This window comes from Mauremys reevesii, linkage group 2 (genome assembly GCF_016161935.1).
Source record: "Mauremys reevesii isolate NIE-2019 linkage group 2, ASM1616193v1, whole genome shotgun sequence".
NCBI lineage: Eukaryota > Metazoa > Chordata > Testudines > Geoemydidae > Mauremys > Mauremys reevesii.
The window spans coordinates 133745612-133770718 of NC_052624.1; the positions used below are offsets into that span (position 1 = coordinate 133745612).

At 42.9% G+C, this 25107-nt stretch overlaps 1 protein-coding gene across 9 annotated transcripts in view; it reads left to right on the forward strand.

Annotated features, from left to right (window-relative positions):
* The window catches only part of TRIO (trio Rho guanine nucleotide exchange factor), a 437405-nt gene that overhangs the window by 397805 nt on the left and 14493 nt on the right, over positions 1–25107 (forward strand). For 8 of the 9 annotated variants that reach the window (XM_039521968.1, XM_039521970.1, XM_039521969.1 and 5 more), the window contains 11 exons: positions 1324–1413; positions 3468–3560; positions 4186–4236; positions 4469–4546; positions 5109–5300; positions 6397–6574; positions 7493–8250; positions 14282–14529; positions 15868–16006; positions 16404–16431; positions 23598–23760. In XM_039521968.1, the coding sequence (XP_039377902.1) occupies positions 1324–1413; positions 3468–3560; positions 4186–4236; positions 4469–4546; positions 5109–5300; positions 6397–6574; positions 7493–8250; positions 14282–14529; positions 15868–16006; positions 16404–16431; positions 23598–23760 (2018 nt within the window). Of the gene's footprint in view, positions 1–1323; positions 1414–3467; positions 3561–4185; positions 4237–4468; positions 4547–5108; positions 5301–6396; positions 6575–7492; positions 8251–14281; positions 14530–15867; positions 16007–16403; positions 16432–23597; positions 23761–25107 lie in introns of those variants that run through there. The other variant, XM_039521976.1, reaches the window with a different exon arrangement.

The following is a 25107-nucleotide window of genomic DNA, read 5'->3' on the forward strand; positions in this document are numbered from 1 at the left end:
CTAACCTCACTATATAAAGGATTTATCTGTGGAGCAGCACAGGTGAAAAGTCAGTAGAATAAAATAACACAGGGTAAGAGGCAGAGACACAGAATTAGGTTAACAGGGAGTCTAATTTTTGTTTGCAATGCCTTCTTACGGAGAAAATTGTTAACAGGGTACCTGTCGCTCAACTCAATCTCAGCTCCTCTTTTAGGAGGCTGTAGTTTCATATGACCAGATGAAAAAAATATTCTCTCAAATCCTAATGCAATACTTACAGAGTAATAAGAACTCTAGGTGGAAAAGATCTGTTTGGCACTGGGAGAACTGAGTGACCTATGCAGGATTGATTTTGTAGCTCTCTATCTAGTCCAGGGGTCGGCAACCTTTTGGAAGTGGTGTGCCGAGTCTTCAGTTATTCACTCTGATTTAAGGTTTTGCATGCCAGTAATACATTTTAACATTTTTAGAAGGTCTCTTTTTATAAGTCTATAATATATAACTAAACTATTGTTGTCTGTAAAGTAAATAAGGTTTTTTTAATGTTTAAGAAGCTTCATTTAAAATTAAATTAAAATGCAGAGATCCCCCCCACCCCCCGAACCGGTGACCAGGACCCGGGCAGTGTGAGTGCCATAGGTTGCCTACCCCTGATCTAGTCTAACATCCTATATCTCCTTTTAACACTTACCTTGGAAGGAAAAGGTACAAGTTTCAGAGCCAGGAATTCATGAATTCTAATTCTGAGCTTTCCTCTGCCGCATTAGACAAATCACTCACCTTTTTTTCCTTCCCGCCTTGCCATAAAATGGAAATTAAAATAGTGCACTACACTTGGATACCACAGTAATCAGCACCTTAGAAGTAATTGAGATAAATAATATCTCATATGCTAATGTTGTGAAATACTTTGGAATTCAAAGTATTATATGCAACCCAATTGTCTGTTTTTCCATGATTTTATCATTCTCGGTGTCCCAATGTCAGGTGTATTTGTTTGGATGTTTGTGTAGTACCATGTTCAGATCTATAATTTCTGCATGTACAGTTACATTTTTGGGTCAGAGGTATCCAGTTTTCAACTAATAGTAACTCTTAGATACTTCAGACTATTTGAGGATTTTTCTTTTCTGGCTAATTTCTTAGATTTGTTATGTTTGAAGTATACCTGCTTATTTGCTCTTGATACAGAATTTATTCTACCAGAAGGCAGAATGACCCTTTTAATGTAGAAATATACATTTAGATAGATGTGCTTTTTTATTATACTCCATTTCAGCCTGTCACTTATTTTCTGACTGCAGTACATTATCTTTGTGTCTTTTTGTTTATTCTTCCTAGGAGAGAAGGTTGCACATGTACATAGTTTACTGCCAAAACAAACCAAAGTCTGAGCACATTGTCTCAGAATACATTGATACATTTTTTGAGGTAAGTCTCAGAGAGTAACGTACATTTTCAGGGTGGAAGTTGGGTTTAATTCCAAATTATGAGAGTTCTTCTTTGTTCTTTAATTTTGTTGCTCTTTAAGAAATAGATTAGCACCGCCACCACTACCCTCAGAAGGGGGCTGCTGGTATTCAAATTTGAGCTAAATTCATTGATACCAAATGAATGAGCTTCACTCTTGGTAGGCCAAGGCAGGTATTGTTAATGTATTATACTTATTGTTAAACAGTAATGCAGACAGAGGGATGGATTACAATATGGATGCAAATATCAAAATTTGATTTCGCTATACAGTATTTTTGAGACTCATCAGAAATTCAGATACTGTAGACAAAACATGAGGTGTTAAGACAAAACCTTTAGCTTAAGGTTTTGTCTTACAAGTTTGTCATAGTAGCTTATGTTCAGATCTGCCAGTTCTACAGATCAACCCAGAGGGCCTTATATAAGGCAGAAAATTTGACAGTAGAAAAAATAAGTAAACTAAAAAGCAGATGATATGAATTATAACGGTAATTTCTGTTCATTTCATAATTAGGGGTAAAACCTCCTTGAGACACTGATTCTGTACTCGTGATTCTGACAAAAGCACTGTTGAAGTCTGTGGGCATGTTTTATGAATAAACTAAGAATAAAATCCATTCCACCCTCCAGAATGCAGGAGTATTTGAGCTCTAGCTGGGTGGAATTGAGGGGCTGTTGAGAAAGTAAAATCCGCCTTTCACTGCCAGGCTATGGGAGTTGTTTGAGGTTGCTGGTCCCCTTGAGGGCTGCTGGTCCTTTTGAGGGTTGCTATTCCAGCCAGTGAGTTGAAATAGCAGTTTCAGTAATTGCACAGATATTGGTGACACTGGATCTGTGGAGAGGTTGTTTTGAAGCCTCATCCCTGGTTTATTCCTTTGTGTCCATCAACACAGGATTATGTGGCCAGGGATAGAAATCCTTTCTGCAGCACATAGGACAGGAGGGGTGAGCAAACTTTTTGGCCCGAGGGCCACATTAGGGAATAGAAATTGTATGATGAATGCTCACAAAATTGGGGTTGGGGTGCAGGCTCTGGGGATGAGGAGTTTGAAGTGTAGGAGGGTGCTCAGGGCTGGGACCAAGGGGTTCAGAGGGCGGGAGGGGGATCAGGGCTAGGGCAGGGGTGCAGGAAGGGGTGCAGGTTTGGGGTTCAGGAGAGTGCTCTGGGCTGGGATCAAGGGGTTTGGAGAGCAGGAGGGGGATCAGGGCTTGGGTAGGGGGTTGGGGCATGAGAAGAGGCTCAGGGGGTGCAGGCTCCGAGCGGCGCTTACCTCAATTGTCTCCCAGAAGCAGTGGCATGTCCCTTCTCCAGCTTCTATGGGAGGCATGGGCAGGTGGCTCTGCATGCTGCTCCATCTGCAGGTACCACCCCTGCAGCTCACATCAGAGCACATAGGAGCCGGAGTGAGGTCATGCCGCGGCTTCTGGGAGCCGCGTGATGCAGCCCCCGACCCAGCACCCTGGCTAGAGCGCCAGAGCAGGGCCAAGCCACGTGGTGCAGCTCGCGGGCTGGCTTAAAACAGCTCGCAGGCCGGAGTTTGCCCACCCCTGACATAGGAAGTGCAAAGGAACTTGTGTGACTGCTTTGCCAGCAGCTCCCTTCCCACATCGTCACAGCCTCTCTGCCCATAGTATCATTCTAGCTCTCCCCATGAGACCATCTTAAGGTCTCAGTCCTGCAAATGCTTGAAGCATGTGAGCATTACCATTGAATTCATGTGCATAAGCTTTTGCAGGTTTGGATCCAAAGTAAGGACTGAAGAACTGGGCCCCATGGTTATAAGAAAAGCTTTGAAAAGGCAGAATTTGGAATACTTTGGGAATAAAGATGATACAAACAAAACAGGAATGGCTTTTAAGGTTGTCACAAGAAAATAGAATTTGGAGCACAAATTCAAGATGAAATTTGTTTCTGCTCTCTGCCTTAGCTCCATGACAGTAAAAGTACTGGTCTATATCCAAGTAAAACTAGTAAAATTTAAAGCTAACGCTCTTCATTTTACAACCTTTAGGACTTGAAGCTGCGCCTGGGCCACAGACTTCAGCTCACAGACTTGCTAATAAAACCAGTGCAGAGAATTATGAAATACCAATTGTTACTCAAGGTGAGGTGATGCTGGGTACCCTTTCAGTGGAACAACCTTTACTAAAGAAGAACTGAAAAATCTTATTACTGTTGGCTTTGTTTTTTGGGTAGTAGAATTGTAAATGGTGAAGGGGCCTCTTTGTACTTGACATAAGCCAGAATTTTTAATACTGTATTTCAGTTTGTTTCCTAACTTGGGTTCACTTAGTTCTCTGAATCACACTAAACAGCTTGGACCAAATTCTGATACTGTTTAAACCAGTGTAAATCCACATTAACTCTTCAGTGTAGTGGAAGGGCTTAGGATTTGCACCCATGTAACTGAAGGCAAAGTTTGTTTGATTTTCCTCTGATTTTTTTCTTAAATTTTATAATTCCTTTAGCACCTTTTGTCTGAGTGTTTTGGCAAAATGTATTTTTGACCCTTTCTACCAAAGAGGATTGATGACTCAGTAAATGTTCTTGAATGATCCGAAATCAGGTGTGAAGCTTAGCACTAAAAACATATCTAATGCATGTCAGAAAGAGGCTTTGAAAAATTAAGTATTTTTATTATTTTCTTAAGAGCATCTTTTGCAACATGTAATTCTCACACAAATAGGAGCCAGTTCGGACTTGAGATAATTTCCCCTTTTCTCTTACAGGACTTCCTCAAATACTCTAAAAAAGCTAACCTTGACACAACAGAGCTAGAGGTACTTTTGGCATTTTCTTTATTGACTTACATACTTGTGTTCCACGCTTCTTTTACTTCCAGTGCAGTGCTTGTGAACAAGTTGGGTTATATAAAACTACTGTTCTGTTTCAGCTCTAATTGTCCTGCTGATTAAATACACTGAACTATATTGTAAAGGCCCTGCCATGACACACACACACAATCCACCACTGGAGAGTTAAATTTTGATTTTCTCTCCTTGGCTTTAACAGAGAGCTGTAGAGGTCATGTGCATAGTACCGAAACGGTGCAACGACATGATGAATGTTGGCCGCCTGCAAGGATTTGATGTAAGTTGGTTTTCTTCCTTAAAATGGTGCATACATTTCTGTTCTCCATATGACATATTTCCAGATGAATTTATATTGTATCTGGGATGACTTATGCATTTCTCACGATCTGGGACACAAATTTTTGCTCCTACTTATTGGTGTTAATGCAAAATGGGAAAGGAGAATCTTAATGTGAGCCCTGCCCAAGAGCAGGCCAGCCTGGTACATCGTTTAACCGACCTTCTCAAAAACATGGCCTGTCTTGTCTCTCGCATTGCTTGACTCCTATATGAGTAAAATTGACCCTCAGGAACTACCAGTGTGGGAAATGTTTTCATTATGACATTATCATTTTGAAATATCTTCTTGCAAGAAGTCAGTCAATTGCATACAAATGATTTAAAAGGGATTTTGAGCGAGTGAGTGCCTTTCTCTCATGTATCAATCAGTGAACATACATAAAAACTACTCTGAATACTAAAAAAAAAAAAAACCCTTGTAATGAGGTTTTATTTCTTGGAGAGGTTCAGAAAAATTAACTAATGGATTGAATGAATTTGTTTCTGCTTCTGTTTTTTAGGGTAAAATTGTAGCCCAGGGTAAACTCCTGCTGCAGGACACATTCCTGGTCACAGACCAGGACACGGGACTTCTGCCACGTTGCAAAGAAAGGCGGGTCTTCCTGTTTGAGCAGATTGTCATATTCAGTGAGCCACTAGATAAAAAGAAAGGTTTCTCCATGCCGGGATTCTTGTTTAAAAACAGTATCAAGGTAACTGTTGTCTGTGAGCATCGTAGGGTTTGTACAGTGGGGTACCAAGGTAATCATTTTCTGGTAATGGCCTACCAACTCATGAACCTATGTCTTTGCCAGTAAACCTAGAAGAATGGTAGCATTAAGCTCACTACTAAAAACACATGCAAACAATTCTGTGCTCAGCTGTGACAGCACATAAAAAATCTTTTCATGCCGGCTTTCTGACGACTTCTGCCTTAAATACAGTAATATAGATGTACTCATTGTAACTTGATATGCCCTACACTAAGGGGCTGTCTCAACTCTGTGTTCACATCTTATCACAGATAATTGCAATACCTGCCCTTATAGTAACATGTCTATATCTTAAAGCTTGAAGGCAGTAACTTGAAAGTATTATTCCCCAAGAAATCTCAGCCCAAACCAAATGTGAATACTTGCCAACAGTACTGAAATCTTGACTAGAACGTCTGTCAAATCACATGACTCGACTTCCACAGGCTGATTCCCTCAAACATTTTAGCCCTGTCCTTAAGCAGTAGTGTGCTGCACAGTTATGTTGGATATGCCCAGCAGTAATCTGACTGGGGGCTTCTGAGCAATAGGGTAAATTGGTATGTGCACGGGTTGATCTAAATGGCTGTACTGAGTTCTGGATGCAAACTATGCTTCATAGTCCTGCTCTGATTTGGCAGCTTGTACTTGTTTGGAAATAGTTGCTTTCTTATAGTGGAATCTTTACAGACTACAGATTAAAGTACAAAACTACTATAGTATTTTAAATAAAAGGAAGGAGTGAGCGGAGGACGGAATTTCACTGTGCTACCGTGGAATGGATCACATTTGACTTCTGTTGGACCTTGAGTCATAGTTTCTGAAATGCAAGATGCTATTAGTGACTGGGTGAAATCTTAAGTGATGTGACAAGGATGACAAGTATCCATCATGAATCCTTAGTTTCATTTAATAATTTATTTTACAGTAATCCTGACTACATTAAATAATCATTATCTTAAATGTTTTGAAGACTTTAGAAGCTCAGAGCTCCTGGCTAGGGCTGTTGGTGGTATCTTGGCAATACAATAGATACAATAAATTCTCTTTCATTAAGGTGAGTTGTCTTTGCCTGGAGGAAAACGTGGACAGTGATCCTTGTAAATTTGCACTAACATCAAGAACAGGGGATGTCTTGGAGACCTTTGTTTTGCATTCTGCCAGTCCAGGCGTACGCCAGCTGTGGATCCATGAAATCAACCAAATTCTGGAAAACCAGCGTAATTTTTTGAATGGTAAATCATTTGTGTTAATCTTTCTGCCCCAGGCTCTGTACTGGATGCTCCAACTCCTTGCTCTCCTTCATATTCCATCTGACCTAGTTTAAGTAATACTCCAAAAGATTTCTTTCTTCTGGGGTGGCAGGCCTTTCAGCTGGGGCGGGGGGGGGGACATGCCCATTGTTTTCACTTCCCAACAAATGTTTGAACTTGTGTAGGGGCTGTAATTAACTATTTCAAAATGCTTTATAGGAAAGAATTAAAAATGACAATGTCCCGCTGATATGAGAAAATAATGTATCCACTTTAAACAAATGGGAGTTTTTGGAGAGCTAAACCAAAGTGACAGCCTAACATTACAGTATAAATGTATTTCAGTTGCCTTATTTCATCATTTTTTCAACAGCATTTAGTACTGTAACATTTAGTGTCATTAGGAGAAAGCTAGGAAAAGCTAGTAATTGCTACAAATCTCAAAAGCGTCTGTTCGCTGACCTTCACACTAATGTTTCTAGCTTTGAATCACTCATTCTTCCTCAACATAGATTTTTTTTCACTGTGAAAGAACTGATTTAAAAATCATAAGAAGATGTGTTGGAAACGGGATGTGGTAGTTAGAGCACAGGACTGGGAGCTGGGAGTTGTGGCAGGTATTTACAACTAAGCCACCGACTTGTGACCTAGGAGAAATTGCTTAACCTCTGCCGCAGCTTCCCCGTCTATTTTGGGAATATAATCTTACCCACCAACCTGCCTTGCAAGGATGTCATGAAGCATTAATGTCTGTAAAGCATTTTGAGGTCAGTGGGTTAAAGGTGTAGTGTAAGAATAAAGTTTGTTTGTGATCAAACTCTAAGGTTGTATTAAACATATCCAGCTTTAACCTGCCCTCTTCTCACTCCTGCTGCTCCTTCCCCTGTTTTTAAATTGCAGCCTTGACATCACCAATTGAGTATCAGAAGAACCACAGTAGCGGTGGCGGTGGCAGCAGCAACAGCAGCGGCCCCAGCAGCTGTAGCGGAATTACCAGCTCCAGCCGTAGCAGGCCCTCCCGGATCCCCCAGCCTGTCAGACACCATTCCCCAGTCCTGGTCTCCTCTGCAGCCTCCGCCCAAGCAGAGGCAGACAAGATGTCAGGTATGTCCATTCATAATCCCTCCCTGCCACCCCACAGCACATCCCTAGAGACTGGCCTCAGCCAGCCAGCCAGGCACCCTCCCATTGCAGAACCGGATGGTCCTGAGAAAGAAGCTGAGCAGATTCCCAAGATGAAAGTTATTGAGAGCCCCAGGAAGACAGCTGGAAACGTTTCTGGGTCAGCAGACGGAGCCCAGAAAGAATTGCGTGGGAGCTCGGAGGACAATCGCTCAAGGAGCAGCGTAGGATCTCTGACGCTCGGGAAGCCAAGGCCAGGAGCCATCTCTCCAATGAACTCTCCTCTCTCAACGACTTTCCCTTCTCCTTTTGGCAAGGAAACCTTTCCACCCAGCAGTCCCCTGCAAAAGGGCTCCTTTTGGAGCTCCATCCCAGCATCCCCTGCCAGCCGCCCTGGCTCCTTCACTTTCCCTGGGGACAATGACTCCCTCCAGCGCCAGGTCCACCGCCACTCTTCACACAGCAAGGACACAGACCGCATGAGCACATGCTCCTCGACCAGCGAGCAGTCAGTTCACTCCACCCAAAGTAATGGGGTAAGAGCGGAGCACCTCTGTCCTGCGAGCTCTTCTAAAACCTTCCCATGCTCCCCTTCTGTGCGTTACCATCACTCTCCATACTAACTTCTGGCTCTCCAGTGCTGCACTGCTCTGAAATAATCAACTGTTCCAATATCTTCTCTACACAAACAAATAGAATATATATTCTATGTCTGTGTGTGTATGCATAAAACTGACTTGTGATATGCATACAGACACAACACAACTGCTAACAAAGTTGTGACTTCCACCTCTGCTGAAAACATAAATCACTAGTCTGATTCCTACTAACTCGCTCTCCTTGCTTTTTTGTCTCTAATCCGAAGGCAGATAATTAACATGCTGAATTTGACCTCTGTTTGTGCGCCACCAACAGCATTTTTTAAATGTCTGGTTGGCCAATTGTCTTGGGGCTTTTTCCCCCCACACATCCATCCCTTTTTTGTTTTTTTCCTGTATAGTTTTGACTTTGGTGAGGCATCCACGTCATACTCTCTGGGCTGCCTTATTTTACTCCTTTCAGCCTTAATTGAACTGCAGCATTCGTTTCACTCATCTTTAAATCCCATATCAAGTCAGTGAAGCTTCCAAGTATCAACTGAAAACACACAAACCAAAAAAAACCCTTATCACTGTCAGCCCCCAAAAAGTTAGAAAGTGGAAATATTCACTCCACGCTTTTATTCCCCTATGTAAAAGAAACTGTGTTAGGGCATCTGGAGATTCAACCTTTTAGTCTGCACTTTTTTGTGTGTGGGGAAAAAAGGGTTAACAGAATCCATATCCTCTACTGATGTCCAGCAGGAAACGCAACATAGCGGTCATGGGGCATGTGCAAATTTAATGCACAACAAATGAATGTCACTCACTGTGAATGTGATAGGCATGTCACCATGCCTTTTACCAGCATTTGGTTTTCCCTCACTAAGTGTTGTATTCACAAGTGTTTGTTTTTTCAGTACCTGTCACAGCTCCTACACAATACCAATTGCAAATCACCTAACCTGCAATACTTTTTTAAACGCATGCACTTCTTGGTAGAATTGTTTAACATATAGAGCTCTCTCTCGATGTTTTAGTTATTACACTTACCTTTGTAATAGCCTTAGAGGAAAAAAATTGTGCTTTGCATGTATTCTTTTGTATTTGATCCGGTCTCCTTTCTAATTTTCATTTGGTTTGGCTTTGTCTTGCCTTTATCTTTTTCTTTAGTCTAGCAGAATGTTATGTTAATGTGATATCTAGGGTAAATAGATGTCTTTTCAATAAATGAATAGCGCATTAATAAGATAAGATATTTTTATGTATACTAAAGCAATAAACACCAATTTCTTCTGTCATTCCCATATATATAAGTCTTTAAATCAATTATTAAAATTCCATATTTTGAACAGAGACATTCATGCAAACTTGAAAGGGAGGCTATAATTTCTGTGTTTGCTTTCTACAATAGCCAACAGTATCTGAATATGCCTTCTCCCTCACAACTCACCTTCTCTTTTTTAGCTTGATTATAGAGGTAGGTCTTAATTTTACATGTATAATGTCACTTTCTGTCGTAATACAAGGTGATGTCACATATTTTAACTTAGTGACTTCACTCTGTGATCTACTAATTGGAGAAAATGAGCTGTGAAGGTTTGTCCTTAAATTTGATGTATTCCTTTGTGGATGTGTGTTTGTACATTTTTACACACACATATATAGATGTAGTTAAATGATGTGTAAAAATATACATACACATGCACTCACTTATGCATGTGTTTCTGTTTCATAACTGAAAAGGGGGAAACCCTGAAAAACACATGAAATGAACCTTCTAGTCTGGCTCTTGTAAGAGCTGTGAGAAACACCTATTCTACTATTTCTACTAAGTAGAAATCTTCTATATTTTGGATTGTCAAGTATGTGGAAATAATTCTTGATTAAGTTTTTACGGTACACAGTGCTTGGATTATGGGGAAAAAGTAGTGGGGACATGGTACTTTGCAGGTTTTCCCTTCTTGGGCTAGATTGCTGTGCAGTTTCCCTGACAGTACTAGCAGTTTGCAAGTAGTTCTGGTGGAATGATTCACATGTTTGGAATGTTAAAATTAATGGTTATAACATATTTAGGAAGGTGCAAACAGGCAAAAGGAGACTGGGAATGACACTTTATGTCAAAAATGGCATTACCTGTTTCTGAGTCACTGATAACTCAAGAGAAAATGATCTTGAATGCTTATGGAGCAATGTCTTATCAGATAAAGCACAAGATGGGGTATCAGTTGGTGTCTGCTGCAGACCCTCAAACAGGATGGCCGGCTTCTTGCACATCCATTATAAATGGATAGGAAAAAAAGCTGCATGATCATGGGGACTTCCATTTAAGTGACATATTCTGGAGGTGTATTGCTGTCAGTTTTAAAACATCCCTGGAATTTCTAAATATTATGACAGTCTCCTAACTCAAAAAGTGTTGCATCCAACATGGGGAAATTCTATATAAGACCTTTTCTTGGCAGATAAAGAGGAACTGATCACAGAACTAAAAATTAGAGGTAACTTAGATACAAATGATCATGACTTGATCACATTTATAATATGCAAACAGAATAAAGTCCAGATCACTAATAAATGTGTACTTGATGCTTTAATAGTCCCAGTTTCACAAAGCTGAAAACAATTACAAGCCAAATCAGCTGGGAGGCAGAATTTAATCAGAAATATGTGAATGATAATTGGGAATTGTTTAAGAACATGTAACTAGATTCCCATATTGGTTAAAAAGGAAAAAGAAACTATCTGGTACAGAAGGGGAGTGAAGGCAGCTATAAAAATTTAAAAATAATATATAGCAAATGGAAGAAAGGGGAAGTTGATAGTAATGAATATAAATCAGAAATTAGGAATTACAGAAGATTGATAAGAGAAGCAAAAGGACATATGGAGAAATCTATGGTCAGCAGAGTTGAGGATGATAACTAGGTAATCTTGAGTAGGAGTAGAGAGATTATTTTACTTCTGTACTTTCCACTGGTGCAGCCGCTGCCAGAAAACAACTCAAGGATATTGATAAATTGGAGTTTACAGAAGAGTCACAAGAATAGTTAAAGGGTCAGAAAACATGCTGATAGAGATAGACTCGAGGGACTCAATCTATTTAGTTTAACAAAGAGAAGGTTTGAGGGGTGACTTGATTACAGTCTGTATGTACCTTCATGGGGAACAAATATTTGATAATTGGCTCTTCAGTCTAGCAGAGAAAAGTATAATACAGTTCAGTGACTGGAAGTTGAAGCTAAACAAATTCAGAACGGAATTAAGGCGTATATTTTTAACAGTGAGGGAAGCTAACATTTGGAACAATTTACCAGGGTTTTGGTGGATTCTCAATCATGGACAATTTTTAAATTAAGATTGGATGTTTTTCGAAATTATATGCTCTAGAAATTATTCTGGGAAAGTTCTCTGGCCTGTGTTCCATGGATGATCATAATGGTCCCTTGTGGCTTTGGAATCTATGAATCTGACCATGTTGGAAATTTGTGGATTCTCCCTACTGGGGCTGCATTTGTGCTCATATATTGACTTGCTTGGAAATTAGATGAATCTCCCTGCCTTCGTAGATATGATGGGCACATTCGTAGGCTGGCATAAAAAATTGAAGATGCTCCCTACTGGTATTAAGGAAGCTGCTAACAGGATTTGTATGTCTTGACGTGCCCTTTCTCTGGCTGGATGGCTGGCTGTGCACACTCCCAGGCCAGGCAGGCAGTTTGCAGATGCTCCCTCCTCAGACATGCTGTTTACAGGGACCATTGGCTCTCCCTAGGGTGAGGGAGTCAGCCTGGGTTCTTTTTGACTTGAGTATTGTTAACTGTAATACAAAGTCAGTTAACTTGAATTTAGTTAATTATCTTATTGGGGTATGCAGCCCAGAATAAAATCCTGTTCCCTCACCCAGAGCTGTTTGCGCTGTGTCATGATACTGGGATTGAAATGCAGTACATACTTACTTTAATCACCAGAGCAGTATTACAGGTAATACAAAGATATTTAAGTAGTGTCTAAAGACCCCACTGTGCTAGGTACTGTGCCAACACATAATCAGAGAGAATTCCTACCCCTAATAACTTGAATTCAAAATAGACGACACACACACAAAAGTATTAGGAGAAACAGCAGTACTGAGAGGTGTGGTGACATGCTCACAGTCGCACAGCTGGTAGATGGAAGAGCCAGGAATAGAACTCCCAGCCCAGTGCACTGTGCGTGGGACCATGCTGCCTACAATGATAACTCAGAATATACATCAGGAGCAGTTGTGTTGAGTAAGAAGGTGCCATTCGAGCAGGCTTTACTCTTCTGACCACGACCACATATTAAACACTGGGCCAAACTATCATTTACACTGGTGTAAATCTGAAGAAACTTCATATTGATGTAATTGAGCAGATTGTGGCCCATTTTCATTTTCACTTTCACTTACAGGTGAAAATGAAATTTCCTTATTTCAGGACATAGACTGCTTGTATTGATGATCAGCTAGGAGTGGCTTAATAATGGGGAGACAGTTGAATTCTTGCCCTCTCTACTGAGACTGCCAGCACAGGGTGCATTTTCTGTTGGGGACTTTTCACCATCAGCTTAATGTCTTTGAGCTATTGACCAGCCATTGGGTGGTGGTAGTGATAATAGTCATTGACTTAAGATATATTCAGAGCAGCAACACTTAACGCCACATTGTTATTCTCTGGAATCATTCAGTCCCCCAGTTTACAGGTTGGCTCACTTTTAACTCCTTCCTAAGGGAACTGGATGGTTCAGGGCCAAGCTGTGTGGAGTTGGTTTGTTAGTCTGATGAGAAATTGTATGTTGACTTTCATTAAACTTCAGAAGCAAGCATAAGGTAGTCACAAGAGGAAATAGCTAAACCTGATTTTTCAGGTGGGACCACTGTCAGGACAGGTAACTTTTCTTGGCTGAAAAACTTTGATAGTGTGATTCACATCATCTGAGTTTATTGATCAGTCATTACATTTGTTACCAATGCTTATTAAGGAGAAAGGCAAAAAATTCAGGTATACCCATACAATGTTTAGTCCATGCTTGTAACTACATTTGCTTCTAATGGTTGTACTTACTGATAGAATATGAGAAAAAGGATAGCTATAAATGGATCGATTAATGCTCTATTTTGGGGGGGGGGGGAAGCGCAAGGGAGAGGGTTTAAAAAAAATAACAAAAACCTAAAAAGTAGGTAATTTATCTCATCCTACACATTTAAAAATAAAGAATAAAAAACCCACACAAACTAAACTATCAGAGGGGTAGCTGTTAGTCTGTATCCACAAAAACAACGAGGAGTCTGGTGGCACATTAAAGACTAACAGATTTATTTGGGCATAAGCTTTTGTGGGTAAAAAACCCACTTCTTCAGATGCCTGTAGTGGATCCATGCATTTGAAGAAGTGGGTTTTTTACCCACAAAAGCATATGCCCAAACAATAACAAAAGCCAATTATTTTTGCCCTTTTGTACCTTATTATGCGTAATAGGCAAGATTGAGCTACTGTCCTGAGATCCAACAAATGAAGCAAAGTGAGAATGATCATCTGCTGCAATGCTGAATTTCCCAGCTTTGATTAGCCTTAATTTTTGGTCTCTTTCAAATTGTGATTTATAATGCCTCCTAATGGATAATCCAATATACTGTAGTTTGCTTTTGTAGGTAGTAAAAGGGGGTGTCATGAAGCTTCAATAAAATTGGGATCCGTAGAATAATAAATAAAAGTAGCAAATCTAGGGGTAAATCCTCATTTCTTCACCAGCTTTCTGTAATGGCAGGTGATAGTATGTTTTATTTGTGTAAATGACAAAGACACAGTAGACCACCAGGCATGTGCAAAAAGAAGGATAAACTCCTTGGACTACACATTGTTTAGTGTCGCAGTACAATGTAATTTTAAGTGTCCTGTGTGTGAGCTCTAAACTTGATCCCATTTTTTCCCCTCTCTTCTCTGTCCCTACCCCATTAATACTACAGAGTGAAAGTAGCAGCAGTAGCAATATCTCCACCATGCTGGTGACACATGATTACACGGCAGTGAAGGAGGATGAGATAAATGTCTACCAAGGAGAGGTCGTGCAAATTCTAGCCAGCAACCAACAGAACATGTTTTTGGTGTTCAGAGCCGCCACTGACCAGTGCCCTGCAGCCGAGGGCTGGATTCCCGGCTATGTCTTGGGGCATACCAGTGCAGTCATCATTGACAACCATGATGGAACAATCAAGTGAGTGTCTGGATTTCTTCAGAAGAGAAGAGGGTTTGCACATGTTTTATGTTACTTGAGCATTTTGTAAAAAGGTTTACAATTAAATCAGGATTTGAGCTTTCTAAACTAAAAGTTTATGTGAACTTCCAGAAGGAAATGGACATCATGTGTGATGAAGTCCTGGAAGATATCTGGTGTGTCTTGGTGTCTGTAAAACTGATTTATAGGTTGGATATTTTCTATGATAGAAATGTTTAAGAAACCAAGCAGGTGTTTTCTTTATTACAAATGCTGTTGAGCTTTCCTGAAATGATACCTAATGTTATTGAGAGAAGGCTAATTGTACACTCAGACTTAACCTTTCCCATAATAAAAGAATCAAGAGAGCTGGAATGGAAATTAAGGCAAACTTTAAATGGAATAATTTATTAAGGATTAGGTATTTCTATTAATAAGAATAATAAACTGTAGTTACACCAATTAAAATGAGATTATTGGGGCTGCTAGTTCTTATGCTTTAAAGGACAAAGGTGGTTGTTGGCATGAAAGTATATTTCTCCCCATACTGTAGTATTGGAAAATTGGATAATTTATGGGGGGGTTATGTTTGTATCTGAAACATTTGTCATTGGTCAGTATTGGAGACATAGGCACCAACTCCATGGGTGCTCCAGCCTTGGAGCAACACAGGGAAAAAATGGCGGGTGCTGAGCAGCCACCTGCAGCCCACCGATCGGCTCCCCCCAGCACCTCTGGCCCACCAGTGGGCTCCACAAATGAGTGCTTCCCGCCTGCCATGAACAGCTGTTTCGTGGTGTTTAGGAGGCTGGGGGAAAGGAGCAAGGACGTGGCACACTCGAGTGGTGGAGCCGGGGTCGAGCACCCCCCATCGCTTTGAAAAGTCGGTGTCTGTGGTTAGAGACAGGACTGATAGGCCATTGCTGTGTTTGACTGACAGTTTCCATGATTTTATGAAAGGCTTAGCTTCATGGGTAAGATTCCATACATTACAATGCTTCTCATTGAGCCTTTCATTTTGGCTACAGTTTTAAACAAAAGCAAAATGTCTCTTGTACTTACCCTGCATCCTTTAATTTTGTAACTTTTTTGCAGAAATACTCTGAGATCAAAATTGATACTTCTAGCATGAAAGGGTCCCCAGGAAATCTAAGATTTCTTGAAGATATTTTATGAGTTGCCTTTACAGCTCCCATACTCAACAGGACTGGACTCTGCAATCTTTTCTCTTAGATATTTACAAACATTAAAATTTTCCAATGCAAGTGAAGTTAAACAGCACAATGCCCTGCTGAGGGCTCAAAAGAGTTGAACAAAATGTTAATGTTCTGCCTTCAGGAAGTCAACATCTTGGCACACAGCACTCCGTTTAAGGAAGAAATCTGAGAAAAAAGATAAAGACGGCAAAAGGGAAGGCAAGCTAGAAAATGGTTATCGCAAATCCCGAGAAGGACTTGCCAACAAGGTTTCCGTGAAGGTAAATGCTACAAGGATATGGTATTTCAAAAATGATCCTGTGGGGTAAGTTAAAATAATAGGTCAAATTCGTCTCTTGTGTAACAGCATTGGTCTGAGTGGCATTAGACCAAGGAGGAATTTGGCTCAGGTATGTGTGGTTCTTGATGTTGTTTCTCCAAATTCAGAGCATGTAGAAGTGATCCTCCAGTTTGGGGTTGTGGTGCCATTCCAAAGTGAATATGGGGAGATTGGTATGGGTGCCAAAACACTGAGTTGCAGCTGCTTCTTTGCTTTTGTGGGTCTGACTAAAACCCATCACCGTGCTAAATGGTTTTCATTTTAGACCATTGGAAATAATACTGGTTTTAAGAATGTTACTTGAAAGAAATAATTAATTCACTTTCTCTCATTTTCAGCTTCTCAACCCCAACTACATTTATGACGGTAAGTTGTTCTAATAATTAAAAGCCATAACTGCCATTATTAAAAGCCATTAAAAGCCATTATTAAAATTAAGAATTAAAAGCCATAACTGTATTTTGAGGAAAACATACTTTGCATTGTATCTGCTGATGGGACTTTTGAGTGTAGGAGAAACCACTCCTTATTGCTTCATCACCAAAAATAGTCGCTTGATGTGACACACATCAGGAATTGACTGTGTTGTATCTTAAAAGCTTGAAGGTTTTTTGGGGAAGGGAGGCAATCCATGAAGTATGTGCTGTGGTATTATCTTGGAACTTTGAACATATATCCACAATTAAATAACAACAAATACATATTGTACTGTATAACATACCTTTAAGAAATGGGCAAAGACACCACTGCTAACAGATTCCCACCCACTCCTTTCCTCTCCCTACCCAATAAGGCTTGCGCCTGAAAAAAGAGATGGGTCTTGTATTTAACACAGAAGGCCAGTAAAATCCTGGCGCTGTTGGGCATGGGAGGAAAACAAGATCTAGAATTGAGAACCTTCCCCCAAGAATGCCATGCCTCCATTCCCTCACCTTCAAATCTAGGGAATGTTAACAAGAGCACCTCAAATGCAAGGGCTGATCTGACCTTCAAGTAAACAGAAAACCTGTGTGTTTGCTGAACTTTGCTAACATCCACATATTGGATTGAGTAGAGCATTCTGCATCAGCTCTGGCTTCTGAGTGATCTTCAAATATAAACACCATCCAATAATCCAGTTGTGAGTTGATGAATACATGAATTGCTCTGGCAAGGCCCAGATCTTGAAGAGAACATAATTTCGTAGGTACCTTTAGGTTTCTTCTTTGAGGAGTGTCCCTGTGGGTGCTCCACTTTAGGTGTCTTGGTGCCCTGCATTTCTAGTCGGAGACTTGTGGTAGCAGTGCCCACGTTGGCCGCACACGCGCGACAGTCATCTTGCACCATTCCGAACAGCTGCCCCATGCGTGCAGCCAACCACCACCCAGTTCCTTCTCTACTGCCCTTGGCTTTGGTCGGAATGACAGCAGCGCCCTTATCTACTCTCATGTTCCTTTAATCTCTGCTCTTTTCTCATTAATTTTCCTCATTGTTTATCTCTCCGTTCATTTTTCACATTTTAAAAAACAAACAAACCACTTTCCCATTTTTCTCCCCACCACTGGTGGGAAGCCACTGAAGAGGCATTAGACTGGGACTATTCCCATTCTTCATTCAGCTAGCCTCTCAAACATGCCTGGCTCTCCAGGTTTCAAGTGCTGTCTGACCTGCAGACTCTCAATACCAGTGACAGGTGGCCACTCGCAGTGTATCCGTTGCCTGGGGGAGATGCACATTACCCAAAAGTGTCCCCAGTGCAAGAAACTCAGTGTGGACAAGAAAGGCCAGAGACCTCCAATTAAAACTTTTAATGAGGAGGAGATCCGTCCCACCCTTAGTCTGGAACACCTCCTCGCCAGTCCTCACCTGCAGCTGCCTGAGATATGGGGTCCTCTTCAAAAATAGCTGCTAAGGACCCTGGTCCTACCAAATCCACAAAAAAGTGATCTCACTCCTCACCATGCCGGGATTCACCTCCAAAAAAGCAATCCCCGACCGCAAAAACTGCCCCATATCAACAGCACCCAAAGCGCCAGACCGCAAGGCACCAGGACCATCCGGTACCGAAACATCCTGAGGGACGTACCGAGACCCTATATGGTCTCGCTCTCATAGCGGCAAAACTAAGCCTTATAGCTCGGCACTGAGGGAACAGAAACCTCAGGCACAGAGCAGCACTGTGGTGCCTGCTTCACCAATACAATATGACAAGTCTGCGGCACCAACAATGCTCCCTCTGGTTCCCACCCTGAGCTTGCCTGCGCTGCCAGCACTGAGTCTCCCAGTACCGCAACAGTCTGTCAGCCATGCAAACCTCTTCATTGCTTCCACCCGCTCTTTGGCGCCGATGGCACCCCGGCCAGAGTCAGGGCCAAGCTTTATCACTACACTTGCTAGCTCGGCCCCTCCTCTCTCCACTGATGAAAAGGAGGAAGTGGAGACAGGAGTGGGCATACCTCATCACCCCTCTCCTAAACCTGGACCCGCTCGGCCCCAGGGTGTGGGTTGGCAACCCCCACAATGGGTGTCCCCTCCCATGGCCTTCCCATCGCCGTGGGCATACTGGGACCCCTGGGCATTATACAGAGCCCAGAACACCCAGCCATCCAATCTATCCAGGACACAGTGATCACCTCCATCTGCTCCAGCTTCCCCAGAACTGCTGGAGGAGGAAGCTGAAGAATCTGTGGACAGGCCGGCGGGCGACACTCTCCCACCTACCTACATCCCGACTTTGTCTCCAGGCGAAACAATAATGCCGCCTCCCCGCACCTCCCACCCCACATTGGGAGATGACTTCAAATCCTTTCAGGATTTGTTTAAGAGTAGCTGATTCACTAGACATCTCATTGGCTGAATTACCAGAGACTCAACATAAGCTGACAGATATATTGCAAGTTTCTCCGTCAGCCAAGATAGCACTACCCATTTATGCTGCCATCATGGCACCAGCAAAAACCGTATGGCAGACTTCAGCCACGGCCCCACCTTCTTGTATGTGTCTGCTAAAGGAGCTGAGTTTTTGTTTACCAACCCTACTGCAAACTCATTGGTGGTAGAGGCAGTTAATCAAAGGGGGAAGAACATCAAATTGAAACCACCCCCTATAATAAAGATTGGAAATGCCTAGACCTCTTCAGCAGGAAAGCCTATTCATCGGTATCCCTCCAGTTTCGCATAGCAAACTATTCTGCATTACTGGCCAAGTATACACACATTTTTTTTCTCAGATGTCATCTTTTATTGACCAAATCCCAGCTAACAAATAAGAACAATATAAAGCCAATACAGCAGAATGTTTCCTCATTGCCAAAACTGCCCTGCAGGCTTCTCTAGATTCTGCTGACACGGCACCTCACTCCATTGCCATCCATTGTCATGCGGAGGGCTTCATGGCTCCATTTCTCCGGCTTCCCCAGGGAAGTTCAGGTGACAGTAGAGGACTTATCTTTTGAGGGGCAAAAATTGTTTGCAGAGCTCACAAACTTCTCCTTACACACCCTGAAGGACTCCCATGCGACACAAAAAACACTTGGAATCTGTATCCCTGCGAACAAGAAAGAAACAGGGCAGATTCTACAATCAACGATTCCATCCTGCCCCATACACTCAGCCTCAATGACTTTATGATTAATGCCACAAGCAGTACCAGACAAGACTCCATCAAACGCAGGAGGAGTTATCTGTGTCTCAGCCATCCACTTCTAGGCAAACATTTTGAAGTGTTGGTCAAGGACACGAGAACCCCACATTCTCCACTTCCAGAGTTACCTCTAATTTCCAGCCCATTTGAGGACCACGTTACACCCTTTTACCCAGTCTGGAGAACCATCACCACAGACAAGTGAGTTCTGGAAATTACACAGAAGAGGTATTCCATCCCCTTTCTTTCCATTCCACCTACCCACCTTCCTTCCCCATCCCTCTTCAGGGACCCATCTCACGAGTACCTGTTACAGCAGGAAATACATCATCTCCTGCAGTTAGATGCTGTGGATCCAGTACCAGTTCAGCACAGGGGTTGGGGGTTCTACTCTCATTACTTTCTCACTCTAAAGAAAACAGGTGGATGGAGGCCCATTCTGGACTTAGGCAAACTGAACAAGTTCGTGAGAACACAGCACTTCAAGATGGTAACCCTAGCAACCATAAATCTGGCATTGCAAAAAGGAGATTGGCTCTCGGCCCTCGACCTACAGGATGTTTACTTTCACGTCACTATCCACCTGGCGCACCGGAGATTCCTATGATTCATTCGGGGCAACCTACACTACCAATACAAGGTAATTCCCTTCAGCCTCTCTACGACTCCCAGGGTTTTTTCCAAAGTACTGGCCATTGCAGCAGCACATCTTTGCAAGCAGGGTGCAACCATATTCCCTGTCTAGATGACTACCTTCTTAAAAGCACTGACAAATGACGAGACAGTTCATGCCACTCACACCACTGTAACCCTATTTACAAACCAACCTACCGAAATCCACCCTGACCTCAACCCAACAACTGGACTTTATTGGGGCACACCTCAACTGTGTCATGGCATCAGCACGGCTTCCCCAACAATGGTTTCTTGCCTTAACAAACCTAATCACAGTAGTAAGACACAGCCCACAAACATCCTCCAGAACGTGCCTACAACTTCTTGGACACATCTCAGCTACTACATTTGTAGTGAAATGTGCCAGGCTGCATATGAAAGGTCTACAAACCTGGCTATGCACTGTATACATTCCTCACAGACACTCAATCAACAGATGGCTTACAATGCCCAGCAGAGTGAAAGACATGCTCAGATGGTGGACAAAACAAACAAATGTCTGCTCAGGCCTTCCCTGCCAAAGGGAAACCCCATCAGTCACTAACACCACAGACGCCTGTCTGGTAGGATGGGGGCACACTTAGCAGAGAGCACCATACAGGGCCGATGGTCCCTAGAGGAGTCAAATCTCCACATAAATCTACTGGAGCTCCAAGCAGTTCCAAACACCTGCCATCACTTTCTCCCCTTGATCTGCAACAAAACTGTCCAGATTTTCACAGACAACGTGGCGACTACGTTTTATATAACTCACCAAGGAGGGGCCCGATCTTACCTGCTCTACACAGAAGCAGTCCGCCGGCAATGGTGCACCTCCAACAACATACACATCATGGCATCCTACCTACCTGGAAACCAGAATGCCACAGCAGATGACCTCAGCAGGAATTTCTCACGAACACACGAGTGGGAACTAGACCCACAAATTATATTCTAACAATGGGGATTCCCCTTAATAGACCTTTTTGCCATGACCCACAATGCCAAATGCCCACAATACTGTCCCTGAGTGGGACTGGGACACAACTCTCTCAGAGACGCCTTCCTCATCAGATGGGAGGCCCCACTCCTTTACACCTTCCCCCTGACACCCCTGTTGAGTCATGTCCTTCACAAGATCAGACAAGACAAATCCAGAGTCATCTTGATTGCACCAACATGGCCCAGACAAACATGGTTCTCATACCTGACCTCAATGGCTGTCAGATCATGAACTCATCCCCTCCTGCCTCACCTACTGACACAGGATACAGGACGCCTCCGTCACCCCAACATTCCAGCACTTCGTCTCAATGCATGGCTAATCCAGAGATGACAGAACTCGAAACATGCTGTTCCAAGGAGGTCCAAGACATTTTACTTAACAGCCGACATCTCTCCACATGAAAAACATACACACACAAGTGGAAAAGATTCTCTATCTGGTGCCAAGACAAGCAAATCATTCCACAATTGGCCCTGTTAACCACTATCCTTGATTACATATTCACACTCAAAAAATCTGGCCTCTTGACTAGCTCACTCAGAGTGCATTTATCAGCCATCACCAGCTTTCATGACAAGGTGGACGGACTCATGGTCTTCACCCATCCACTGACTAAGTGCTTTCTCAAGAGTATAGAGAACACTTACCCCACATTAACAGACCCGACCCCTATGTGGGACCTCAACCTTGTTCTCTATGCCCTCATGGGCAAACTCTTTGAACCACTAGTGACCTGCTCATTCCTACACTTATCCATGAAGGTCGCCTTTTTAGTAGCTATTGCATCAGCACGAAGAGTGGGAGAGTTGGGTGTCCTAATGGCTCACCCGTCTTATACCACATTCCTTAAGGACAGTCATCTTACTCCCACACCCTAAATTCATACCCAAGGTTGCCTCCCTTTTCCATCTCAATGAACCCATTTACTTACCTGTATTCTTTCCCAAGCCACATGCCAAAAACAGGGAGGCATCCCTTCACACACTAAACATCCGCAGAGCTCTGGCATTCTATGAAGAGAGAAAAAAAACATTCAGAAAATCATCCAGGCTATTCATATCCACAACAGAACGATCAAGAGGCCAAACCATTTCTAAATAGAGACTTTCTAAATAGATCTTTAATTGTATGAAACTATGGTGCCAAAATTACAATGTGCAAAGTCCTTCTGGACTTCGCACACACTCCATTAGAGCTATGTTCACATCCATAGCCTTTCTCAGACATGTATCTATCACTGATATTTGTAAAGCAGCTATCTGGGCATCGCACCATACTTTCACCACACACTATGCCCTGGAACAGCAGTCAGCTGCAGACGCTCACTTCGGTCTAGCGGTGCTCTCTACCGTACATACATCAACTCTGAAGCCCCTCCTCTCTACCAAGGGGCACAGCACTTCAGTCACCTAAAATGGAGCACCCACAGCGACACTCCTCGAAGAAGAAGAGAAGGTTACTCACCTTGTGCAGTAACTGATGTTCTTCGAGATGGTTTTCCCTGTGGGCGCTGCATTACCCACCCTCCTCCCCTCTGCCTCAGAGTGCCAGCTTCATCCTCTGGGGTAGGGAAGGAACTGAGTGGCAGTTGGCTGCGCTCATGGGGTAGCCACTCAGAGCGGCGCAAGCTGGCTGCCGCACATGCACGACCAACCAGGGCACCACTACCACAAGTCTCCGACTAGAAGTGCGGGGCACCAAGGCACCTAAAGTGAAGCACCCACAGGGACAACCATCTCGAAGAACCTCAGTCACTGCACAAGGTGAGTAACCTTCTCATCCCTTGGGGTTACTCAGGCTCATCCTGCCATTAGATTGGACTTGGTTTCAGATGAATGGAGTTACATGTGCTAACACTTATTTAAAAAAAAAAAAAAAAAAAAAACCAAAACCTCAGCACATCCATTTAGATCACTCGCTATAGCATTTACTCAGGAAACTCACCTCAGATAGTGTTTAGTTTTCAGTTAGATCTTTGTGGGTAGCATCAGGCATAAGAAGGGCAAAACGTTTTGCCCAAGTTCATGCAGAGAATGGGTGACAAGGATTAGAACTCTGCGGAGTCCCAGTTGCTTGGTCTAACCTCCTTAACACTATAGGCTTCAATTGGACACGTGGAATAAGTATTTCAAGTGGAGAGGGAAAGGCCCCAAACTTGTAAATACAGGGCTTTATCTTGGAATGATGGGAGGGCAAGATGAAAGGGGGGTAACTTCAGTCCACTTATTGTAATTTCTTTTCCTTTTCCAGTTCCCCCAGAGTTTATAATACCATTGGGTGAGGTCACATGTGAGACAGGAGAGACCATCGTTTTTAGGTGTAAAGTCTGTGGTCGCCCAAAAGCTTCAGTAACTTGGAAAGGTCCTGATCATAACACCCTAAGCAGTGACAGTCACTACAGCATTTTGTACAGGTACAGCAGTGTGTTGGCGTGTTTCAGCATTCTGAAGGAGAGAGTTCTGTGGAGAGCAGAATGACTTGTTTTCTTTGCAGTGTGGGGCATTGTCTTCAGGCCCATTTCACTTTTTCCATTCCCTCCCCCAACCCCAAATAAATAAAAATGGAGTGCAAATTCCTGTGTGTGCTTCGACTGCATATAATAGGCTTTAGCTGCCAATCCTCCAGTTTGCTAATAATCCAGAAATCATACAGTGTTGGGTGTGGGTGGGTGAGTGTGTGTTTGTTTGGCATTAGAGGTACCTTCACACATCTTGAAAATCTCAGAAATTAACCATAGTCTCATTAATGCAAGATTTGCTTTGGAGGAGGGACTGCGAGGAATTGTAATGGAGTGTAGCTGACCTAAAGGTTTTGTGATGAAATATTTCATGTCTTTGTGAAATTGCAGAAGAGTCACTGCTGGAGGGGCTCTGGCTCTTTGTCTAAGCCAGAGGTCACCAAATTGGGGCATGCCTCCCTAGGGGGTGTGAAGGAATGTTTGGGGAGGCACGGCTGGGGCCCGGGCCAGCCTGTACAGGGGTGAGGAAGGGAGTGCCACCTATCTCTGCTCCTGGCTCAGCCCTGGTTTCAGGCCCCAGCCCTGGTGCCCTGGCTGCTGGCCTCAAGCCCAGGGCCCCAGCCAAGGCTCTGCTCTCAGCCCCTCCCCCAGCTGTGGCCCCAGCCGCTGGCCCCTTTACCCCATCCATGTATCTTCCCCTTTCCCCCCAGCCCCCTCCCCCGTCCTGGCCCGGGAGGGGGCGTGTAAAGTAAAAAGTTTGGGGACCACTGATCATTGTTGATTTCAAAACAAGGGGTGAGAGTTTAAGGGATACCAGTGTCAAATGTAGCCAGTTTTGAAAAAATCAGTTAAAAGAAGTTTAAGATGCTGCAGCTCCTTAAGTCTGCCTGGCAATTGTTGTGGCTCCATCACACTTTCCTTATTAATTGGTTGGTTGATTGTTTTCTTCTCCCTTGCTGCTGTTAGAGACCCACACCAACTGGCAGAACTGGCTAACTGGTTACGCACAGAGTGCTGTCAAATGCACAGCGTAAATATCCTGAACAAATAGGGAGGAAATAATACTAAGGTGTTCATTGAATAAACTTTCAGTTGTTGGAAACTTTAGTGGCACTTGCAATAACAGCAAGTAAAAAATTTGAATGCAGAAGTGAGATTTTCTGCTAGTTAGATGTTTGTCCTTTCCACCAAACACAATCTGTGCTCCAGAGAGGCATAAAGCTGAAATGGAAGGGGTTTTGCAGGGCTGAGGTTCATTGGCAGACCTGAATGAGAAGCTGATACAGTGCTGACACCTGACTC